This window comes from Chanodichthys erythropterus, chromosome 21, assembly GCF_024489055.1.
Source record: "Chanodichthys erythropterus isolate Z2021 chromosome 21, ASM2448905v1, whole genome shotgun sequence".
In the NCBI taxonomy this organism is placed as follows: domain Eukaryota; kingdom Metazoa; phylum Chordata; class Actinopteri; order Cypriniformes; family Xenocyprididae; genus Chanodichthys; species Chanodichthys erythropterus.
Window position 1 is genome coordinate 37,655,123 of NC_090241.1, and position 10,518 is coordinate 37,665,640.

The following is a 10,518-nucleotide window of genomic DNA, read 5'->3' on the forward strand; positions in this document are numbered from 1 at the left end:
TGTTGCTGGCCAAGCACGCTATTTGAGCGAAGTAAACATTAATGATAAAATTAAAAGAGAAATTTGATCATCCTCCATAACTATTTACATCTCATATCGCCTAAATCATAAATCGCCTCATATCGATAAACTCTTGCGTTATCAAGGCAACATCTGACTGTATCCGTACCGGCTGGGTCGGATCGGCACGGAATGGAACGGTTAAGCAACGAGAATGGTTTGGCCCGATGGTGGAAAAGCAGCTTTAGATTGTAATCGGTGTTTGTTTGACATGCTTTTTCTCGACCCTTGATATTTACAGTTGATTGTAACATTTACCTACAGATGAGGCAAAACTCTTCTGGTCCGATTCGACCCACCCTCCCCAACGGCCCCTCAGGCGATTCCTCACTGCCTGCTCACCCTGTTTCTCGCGGCCCGGCCGTGCGACCGCCATGCATCGCTCAGCCGTTGGCCAACGGGCCGCTGCCTCCCAGTCCTGGTCCTGGCTCTCGCACCGGCACACAACCTCCAACAGTCGGCAATAATCACACGCCAGGAACCAGAGCGAACGGAGACGTGCCTTACCTGCACCCCAACGCACTACCTCACAACTGCACAAGCCCAGGAGACGCATGGAAGAGCCAGCATCTCAACTCCGCTCAGGTCCGCTCTGAGTTCTTTTAAATACGCGTTTTTACCCAAACCTGAATCCAAAAAATACATGTTCATGATCCTCCCCATTATGCATTGGTCATTCACACCACAGACGTGAACATTAAGAGATCTTCTGAAAAGCAAAAAAGACATGTTATGCTGTGACCCACATTAACCTGTTATCACATGACTAGCGTTGTCAAAAGTACCGACTTCGGTACCTATCGGTACTGAAATTTTAAAAACGTGACGCTTTGAGCGCAGTTGAGCGGATTCATAAACATCTCTGATTGGCCATTGTGTTGACGCGCTCATCGGATATGCCTTTGATTGGCTACAATGATCAGCGCGTGGGAGCATTTGAAAGCACACGGAAGTGTTTGAATTTGAAAGCGTTTTGAAAGTGGGAGCGCGAGCGATTGAAAGCAGGCGTCTAACAGTGGACCGATCCGCGATAGACACCTGCTTTCAAACGCTCCCGTGTGTATCTGTGTAAGCGCTTAGTGAAGAGATTAATTGATGACTATTTACAACGTTTTTACAGCGTTGATCATTGAAGCCTATCACAGACATATCCGATGAGCCGTGAAAACAACGGCCAATCAGAGATGTTTACGAATCCACTCAACAGCGCTCAAAGCGTCACGTTTTTAAAATTTCAGTACCGACTAGGTACCGAAGTCGGTACTTTTGACAACACTACACATGACACATGCTTGCTAAACAGTGATAATTCCAAAAATCTGACACTTTCTACGTCATCTTCTCATTTTTACGCATTTTGTGTGGAGTGCGTTCACTCATCGAGCACACTTCCTGTCTGTCACACCCACTGAAAGCAGCATTTCTTCAGTTTCTCGTCTTGTTCATGCTTGTTCTTTTGACTTTCCTCCTGATTTAGGGGCTTCAGAAAGGTCCAGGTTCGCATTGGGCAGGTCCTAATGGAGACCGGACTCTCTCTTCCAGTGGTTCGGCCGACGGTGGCCCTCACAATCAGGTTGGACATTCCGCCACGACTCCCTCGGAGCCAGCTGTCAATCATCTGTCCTCCACGTCCTCCCCCGCTTCTTCCTCATCGCAAACGGCTACCTCAGGTGCGCCACACGGCACCGCCCTGACCAAAGAGAGCGCCGCCCTACAGGGCAACGGTTCCACTGCCACCAACCACCACAGTCCCGAGCGCACGCCCACTTCCACGTCCGGCTCGCCGGCAGCCCCTTCCGCAGACAATCCGCAGCTCTCGGCCCTCCTCGGGGGCAAGGAGAGTCCTGCCGCGAGCTCTAGGGTGAACCACGTCCACCCCGGCACCACGCTAACGGCACCAGGCAGTTCGACCGCTTCTTCGCCCGCCTCCGCCCTGTCTGCCTCTTCAGCGTCACCCCGCTCCGTAGAGCCCGCGGCCAGCCTTAACAAGCCAGGCTCTGCGGCGCCGGGACTGCCGCCCACCGTCACCGTTAACGGAAGTGGAGGAGGAGCTTGTTCGGAAGACTCTCAAAGCCCGTTGAAGGTGGAGCCGCCGGAGCTTTGCATCAAAGCGGCCGCGCCTCACAGACCGCCGCACTCGTCCTCTACCGTCTCCATTTACCCGACATCCGCAGACGTCCTGAAGGCCTGCAGGTACGTTCAGCTCCTGTGGCCATTTGCATAAACTGCTTAGACTAGTCTTACAACTTAGTCTTCTATTCTTTAAAACTGGCAGTTACATAAAAAGGTAGATTTGTCTGATAAGAATCCAAATGGTATATCTGGTTACCCCTTGACTAGCTGCTAGTTGGCCAAACTAATTCTTAAGTCACAAGCTGAACATAGTGGCTATGATTGTCCAGCTGGGGTTTACTGTAAGAATCGTGTCCCTTCTTTGTTTTAGTGCCACCTGTTGAGTGGGAATGATCAGAATCCGTTTGTTTTTACACACATAGACAAACCTATAGAAAATTGTGATTGACTAGAATGGCTGATCAAACATTTTTACTGGAACTCAAAGTCTGGGCACAGGCCTAAACCTTACCATGGGTCACAATCAGAGGTGGGTAGAGTATCCAAAAACTGTACTCAAGTAAAAGTACAAGTACTTATAGAAATATTTACTCAAAGTAAGAGTGAAAGTAATAATAAGAGTAAAGTATCCAATGAAAATCTACTCAAGTAGCTTGTTACTAGTTACTTTGTAACCATATATATATGTATATAAATGTAATACACACAACAATACAATAGCATCTTATTATTTGGATAGATATTTAAATTATTGTTTAAATTAGATATATTTGCAACAAACACAGAAGAGACGAGCATTATTTCTGGCATCTGTAACCCGAATATCATTGCATGTCCTTTACTTTGTATAACGTAGCCTAGGCTATACAGCTACATTTGAAAGAAGAGAGAAAACTCTTTACATGTGCTCGCGCTCACAACCGCTGAACATCACACAAACAATGATCAAATGCACATTGACGGATCTTCCGTCTGTTCTCCAAAATGTAATCAAATGTATATTTCTGCAGATGCGTGTAACCGTCTTGAAAATGAACGCCTTTGCGTTGACGAACAGGTCGCCGGCACCGCCACTCCACAAATGACCAATACTCTCTAAACAATAGCTTATCTAATGTATATATTAAGATATAAGCTATGTCCATAAAGAGTGATTCATTTGTGAACGGGGCATCGTTCATGAAAAAACGGCGTGCTTGGAATAAACGATGTATTTCTTAACATGTACAGTACTGCATTAAAATAAAGTAACGAGAGGAGCATCGCCCAACGTAGCAAAGTGAAAGTACAGATTTTTCATTCGAAATGTACTCGTTAAAGTAAAAGTACCCACATTTAAATCTACTCTAAAAGTACACATTTTCCAAAAAACTAAAGTAAATGTACTTCGTTACTACCCACCTTTAGAGTCGCTGTATTAATATTGTAGTTTGTAGGGGCAGTCGTAGCCTTGTGCTTAGAGAGTCAGACTGGTAACCCGAAGGTTGGGGTTTTGATTCTCAATACCAGCAGGAAATGACTGAGGTGCCCTTGAGCAAGACACAGAGCCTCCAATCGCTCCCCGGGTGCCAGAGCAAAAATGGCTGCCTGCTGCTCTGGGTGTGTGTCCACTGTTTGCAGTGTGTTGTGTTTTCACTGCTCCTAATGTGTGTGTGCACTGTCTGGATGGCTTAAATGCAGTGGACATTTCTGAGTATACCATATTTCACCTTCACTTACAGTGAACTACACCGCATGTTCCTCTTTCAGCTCTAACAGGTTTTAAAATATTGTTGGAATAAATGACAAACTCAGAGAGCTACATGTGCCGTAACTCTGTATTGATCGGTTTAGTTGTTTCACTTTGAGTTGCTGTAGCTTTTGACATGCTTTCTGATGGGATAGGACACTGACGGTGATCTGAAACAAGCACATCTGCAATACACACGCATGCATGGGAAAGCGGAGGAGACTTCCTTTGAGAATGTTGTATGCGCAAACAGAAATATGTACTATATTTTGAATGATGTCACACAGTGTGCTTGCACAGACAAACAAATGCAGACAAAATTTGCAATCACATTTTAATTCTGACCTCAGTGAGCTGCTGCGGTTGTTGAGAATTTGATCAAAGTTTCGGTTACAATTCATTTTGATTTGTTGTACTCTGCAGAAATACCATAATACCATGTTCATTTACAGGAATCTTGGGAAGAACGGTCTGTCGAGCAGCAGTTTCCTGCTGAACAAATGTCCACCACCGCGACTCCCTCCTCCGCCCGCGCCGCCTCTGGCTAAAGACAAACTCAACCCACCGACTCCCAGCATCTACGTGAGTCGCACACACGGAAACATTAAACACTGCGTGTGATTGATGCATGTGTTTATAAATGTTTGTTCATGTTTCAGTTGGAAAATAAAAGAGACGCCTTCTTCCCTCCGCTGCACCAGTTCTGCACCAACCCGTCCAACCCAGTCACCGTCATACGCGGCCTGGCCGGAGCCCTCAAACTAGGTCAGAGCTGACCCTTAGCCTCTCTCTCTCACACACACACATACACACACACACACACAAACACACGTACGTGATCACCTGAAAGGCCAAATGTGGATTCTTGGTGGGAGCGACGCACTTCTCTGCAGTTTCCATGGCAACTAGAAAACAGATTGAAACTTGCTTTGCCGTCCATTGTTGAAAAGAATTCAAGGACGTTTGCTGGATGAAATGCAAAATTCTCTGACTGATTTACAGCTCGCACTAGTATTGTCAAGCCGTGCTAGTGAAGCTTTTCTCTGTTGTACTTGGTCTGCCACATTATCAAATCAGATTTTAGGTGCTATATTATCATATTTCGACCTTTTTTACTGTCATAGCAGAGCGTATTTTGAAGTGGATCTTGCAGTTTAAAGCATTTAAAGCAGTGGTTCTCAGAAGGGGGCCTCAAGATGACTCAGTGATTAAAACTATTAAAAATCAAGATATTTCTTAGTATTTGGTTATTTTTTTGTTACAAATAAACATTTTTCTAGTTATGCCAAGCTCTAAAATATTTCATCAGGTAGATATTGTGAGTGGAGGGCCTTCAAATATTGTTGTGGACAATGGGGGTTCTTGAAACTGTATTGGCAGCTTGAAGTTTGTTGCAGCCTCAATAACGGTTACATACAGCTGGACATTTGTGCACCTGCAAAGATGATGTTTCTGACTGTAATAGTCATTCACACTGAACAATTACGTTCTCTCTCTCACTGTAAAGCTGCTTTAACACAATCTGCATTGTAAAAAGCACTATATAAATAAAGGTGACTTGACACGGACACTGTTCGTTTACAGAAGGCGTGTTTACTGGACGTGCTCATGTTTGTGGTCCTCATCTGTAGGGCTGTAAGGTGAAGCTGTGTTCTCTGTCTCTGTAGATTTGGGCTTGTTCTCCACGAAGACTCTTGTAGAGGCGAACCCTGAGCACCTGGTGGAGGTGCGGACGCAGCTGTGTCAGCCGGCCGATGAGAACTGGGACGCCAGCGGCCTGAGGAAGCAGTGGCGCTGCGAGAGCAGCCGTTCTTACACCACTATCGCCAAATACGCGCAGTACCAGGCCGCGTCCTTCCAGGAGTCGCTGCGGGTAAGACGCTCACAAACAGACTACAGTAAATTAGCACTAACGTAATGATCGTTTGCGTGTGGCATTTTGCATAGTAAGTGACTGTGTTTGTGTGCTTTCAGGAAGAGAATGAGAAGAAGGGGCAGAAGGAGCTGTCGGACTGTGAAATGACGTCATCGGAAACGTGAGTTTGGCGCGTCTAATAACTGTCCTTTAGCTGCGCTGATGCAAACCTGCGCTTACTCGCTTCATTCTGCTCAGTGTTTCCAGGAGGCGGAAAGCTCCTTTCAAACAAGTCAAGTTTGGGACCAACATCGACGTCTCTGATGAAAAGAAGTGAGTCTCGGGCGCATGTTGTCTGTCTCCCCTTTGTTTTTTGTATATTGTAAGTGATTTAACAAGCATCATAGTGTCTCATTTATTGTCAAAAGCCGAGTGTTTGTTTGTGCCAGCAGTGATTTCAAACTGAGAACGCAGATATGAGAATGACACAATCTGTCTGAACTTTGTATTTGTGAGGGAAGAGTCCATGTCCAGTCCTGTTTCACTAGTGCAAACACCTCAGTTGAATGAGTGCTAGTTAAGCGTGAGGCCGGCTGTTGACTGCGCTGCTCCCCCTGCAGGTGGAAGCTGCAGCTGCAGGAACTGAGTAAGCTGCCTGCGTTTGCTCGCGTGGTGTCTGCAGGTAACCTGCTGAGTCACGTGGGCCACAGCATTCTGGGTATGAACACTGTCCAGCTCTTCATGAAGGTCCCGGGGAGCAGAACTCCAGGTGAGAGCCGCTGATGTTAGACATTCGAGCTTCAGAAGTCCAGTCAAATGAATCCGTCACAGTGGGACACATGACACATCTCTCTGCTCATGTTTAGGGCATCAGGAGCACAATAACTTCTGCGCCGTCAACATCAACATCGGCCCGGGTGACTGCGAGTGGTTTGCCGTGCCGGAGCCGTACTGGGGAGTGATGAGTGAATTCTGTGAGAAGTATGTGACGTTTCAAACCCGCACAGCCCTCGAGGACGACTGTAGTCAAAGTTTAAAGTGATGCTTCACCCAAAAATGAAAATTGTCATCATTTGTGTTTCGAAGAGAAATGTCAGTCTTGTTTGGCATGACATGTCAGTGAGTAAATTTAAGATATATTTAATGAAATCGGAGAGATTTCTGTCCCTCCAGTGACGGTCTGTTCACCCAAAACTCTGACGCTTCAAAACGTTCATAAAGAGATTGTAAAATAAATCCATATGAATGGAGTGCATTAATCCAAGTCCTCTGAAGAGACACGATCGCTTTATATGAGCAGATTAAATTTTAGCATTGATCATCAGTAAAAGAAAGCTCAAATGTACTTGTAAGAACAAACTTCATTGGTTCCTGCAGAAGCTCAAATGTGCCGCGAAACACACGAGAATGAACTTCATCTGCGTTCGTTCGATGATTCATGTTTATATGTGAATAAAAGCCTAAATTAAATTAAGTGATTTATATAAAGTGGTCGTGTCTCTTCAGGAGACTTGGATTAAACCGCACCTTTAATCGGGTTTCTTTTATGAACGTTTAAGCATCAGTTTTTTGAACAAACTTTCACTGGAGGAACAGAAATCTCTTCTGATTTCATGAAAATATCTTCATTTGTGTTTCTAAGATGAATGAAGAGACTTATGGGTGAAATAAGAAATGACATGAGGGAGAGTAAATGATGACCATTTTCATTGTTGCTTGGACTAACACTTCATTCATGAAGCGGATCTTAAATGGCTTCTGTTGTCAGTCCTTGGAATGATGTGCAAGTGTCTCTTCTGATGACCTTTTGCAGGAACAACATCAACTTCCTGAAGGGTTCGTGGTGGCCGAATCTAGAGGATTTGTACGAGGCTAACGTGCCGGTGTACCGGTTCATCCAGCGGCCTGGAGATCTGGTTTGGTTGAACACAGGAACGGTCCACTGGGTCCAGGCCATCGGCTGGTGCAATAACATTTCTTGGAACGTGGGCCCTCTTACTGGTGCGTAACCTACATGACCGTACATGTGTTGTGTTTGCTGTGGTCCGCTGTCATGTGACTGTTGCGTTTGTCTGCTTCCTGCAGCGTATCAGTACAAGCTGGCCGTCGAACGTTATGAGTGGAACAAACTCCAGAGTGTCAAATCTATGGTTCCCATGGTGCATCTGTCCTGGAACATGGCGAGGAACATTAAAGTGTCCGACCTCAAGCTGTTTGAGATGATCAAGTGAGTGAAGTTTCCTGTCAAACTGCATCCGATCTGGCCGATCCGATCTGGCTTTGAGCGGTAATTAATCTCTACGGTTAACAGGTTCTGTTTGCTGCGGACGCTCAAACAGTGTCAGGCGATAAAGGAGGCGCTGGTGGCTGCTGGGAAGGAGACGATTTGGCACAGAAGAAGCCGAGATGAACCGGCCCATTACTGCACCATCTGTGAGGTGAGTCCTGGATTTGACGGCAGAATAACTTGCCGTTCTCGTCGGACGATGTGCTGAAATCACCTTGGCTCTTGTGCTGAATTGTTCCAGGTGGAGGTCTTTAACCTTCTCTTCGTGACGAGCGACAGTTATTCCCGGAAGTCCTACGTGGTCCACTGCCAGGATTGCGCTCGGAAGGGCAGCAGCGAGCTGGAGGGTTTCGTGGTGCTGGAGCAGTACCGGATGGACGATCTCACGCAGGTTTACGACCAGTTCTCATTAGTAAGTCATTTTGCTTTTATGCCATTCTTGTGCCAGGGTGTGTCCGTTTGCTCGTACAGCCAAAACAGATGAACAGCAGATTAAAGGTCACTAAATACGATAACTATAACGACAAAGCTTTTTTTTTTTTTTTTTTAAGGCCACGTTCACACAGCAGCAGAATACGGTTGTCAGTCCTGTATTTGAGCCCTTAACACATTCACACACAGTTTGTTTATTTACGGAGTGACGATCGCATTCTATAACCAAACCCGTAAATTTTCAGCTCTGCACAAACGCGTCTGCCGTGTGTTGGTAGAGACGGAGAGATGAGCTGAGTGTCGTCTGAACGCTTCAGATCCGGTCACTGTTCGGGAGCGTCTCCCGTCAGTTTTGTGTTCTCAGACGCTCCGCTCTCCACACCGATATAAATGCTGCTGTCGGTTAATGAAGATTTGACGGATCGCAGCTCGATTGGACTTGTCAAAAGTGATTAGACTTCAGTTTATTAGTGTGTTCACTGTTGCTATGGTTACTGGTAAGAGAATGCAGCTTGACTCCCGTTGCGCGTTCACACAGACAGTATAGACGCTACTGTAAGCTGCCGTGTGAACTAGGGTGGGACACGATATCGGTAGGCCGATATATTGTCATCCTTCTCTGTGCGATACGAGAATCGATATGATGGTGCCAAATATCGATAAAATAAGTCTCTCTAAATGGATTTCTCTTCTCAAGGCGGTGCCCAACACATGAATGAGGGAAACGTGAACACAAGTTAACTAGCCCAAGTTAAAGAGGTTTTTAACGGGATGGCGGACCGCAGTGCGAGTAAAATAATAGATGCCCCAGCCACGCTTGAGCTCAAAGTCTGGACGCACTATAGGCTTTTATTCCATTGATGTGACTAGCGTAGACATCTTTGACGTTCTTCACCGAGCGCTTGCACAGATACAGATGGGAGCGTTTGAAAGCAGACGTCTATCAGCGAATCACTAATATATCCACTGATAGATGATTGCTTTCAAACGCTCCTGTGTGAATCTGTAAGCGCTCGGTGAAGAGCCTCAAAGATGTCCGTTTACAGTGTTTTAGAAGCGTTGATCATTATAGCCAATCACAGGCATCTATGTTGAGCACGTGAACACAGTGACCAATCAGAGGCGTTTAAAAATCCACTCAACAGCACTCAAAATGCTAGTTTATACTGGTATCGTCACATTTTTAACATTTTAAAATACCCAAGTCTGTACCTTTGACAACACTAATCCCGGGGTTATTTTAAGAAAGCTGGTAAACGCTGAGGTGTTCCCAGGGTTAAATAAGAGGTTGGTGATTTTTTTAATTTATTTTTTTTATTTATTTTTTTTTTTTTTTACGTAACAGGTTTATATAAATTGAGCCGATAAGCAGTTAACTGAGGCTAAATGTGTCAGTTTACATGCAAAAAGTATAAGTATAAAATGTTTAATTTACTTAAAATGTTAAATTTAATTTACAGACTGAAAAACTTTTGTGCTGTTTTCCAACAGTTTGGATTTTAATACAGAGACAGAACCTGCACTTAACCTTTTCACTGCCATTTTGTTATTATAGTTAGATATCGTGATGTGTCATTATGGGATCGTCTACCAGAGCTGGGTAGTAACGGATTACATTCAATCTGGATTACTTAATCGGATTCCAAAAATCAAGCACTTGTAATTAGAGTAAACTGCTTTTTAAAATACTCATAATCAGTCTACGGTTTTAGATTTATTTTTTTAGGTTTATATTTTATCATAATAAACCTGCTGCTTATATACGTTTGTGATTCAAGTTTTTACAGCGGTGAGGGGAAATATAGATTAAATATGAATATACATATGTGAATATAAATATGTGATATATTGTAATGATGATGAATAATAATTATATATATGAAATATAGATGAAATATTTGATGTAGCAGTGATACTGCTGTGAAGTTCATGTTTTTCAATATTTGTTTTTGTAATGTTGCAGTTTTCTAAATTTACTTAAGTAAAAATGTTTTAAAATCATAAGATGTGATTGTATTATTCAGTGTTACTATCAGCAAACACTGACAGGTACATTAGTGTCAGTATTTTGAAGTATTAACT

The 10,518-nt window shown here is 44.3% G+C and overlaps 1 protein-coding gene across 2 annotated transcripts in view; it reads left to right on the top strand.

Moving 5' to 3' along the window:
* kdm6al (lysine (K)-specific demethylase 6A, like) overlaps window positions 1-10,518 on the top strand; it is a 33,314-nt gene that overhangs the window by 17,267 nt on the left and 5,529 nt on the right. For both annotated transcript variants that reach the window (XM_067374832.1, XM_067374833.1), the window contains 13 exons: window positions 325-645; window positions 1,538-2,253; window positions 4,315-4,444; window positions 4,522-4,627; window positions 5,530-5,735; window positions 5,837-5,898; window positions 5,976-6,050; window positions 6,338-6,486; window positions 6,584-6,698; window positions 7,531-7,718; window positions 7,803-7,944; window positions 8,029-8,155; window positions 8,246-8,416. In XM_067374832.1, coding sequence (XP_067230933.1) covers window positions 325-645; window positions 1,538-2,253; window positions 4,315-4,444; window positions 4,522-4,627; window positions 5,530-5,735; window positions 5,837-5,898; window positions 5,976-6,050; window positions 6,338-6,486; window positions 6,584-6,698; window positions 7,531-7,718; window positions 7,803-7,944; window positions 8,029-8,155; window positions 8,246-8,416 — 2,508 coding nt within the window. The remainder of the gene's footprint in view (window positions 1-324; window positions 646-1,537; window positions 2,254-4,314; window positions 4,445-4,521; window positions 4,628-5,529; window positions 5,736-5,836; window positions 5,899-5,975; window positions 6,051-6,337; window positions 6,487-6,583; window positions 6,699-7,530; window positions 7,719-7,802; window positions 7,945-8,028; window positions 8,156-8,245; window positions 8,417-10,518) is intronic.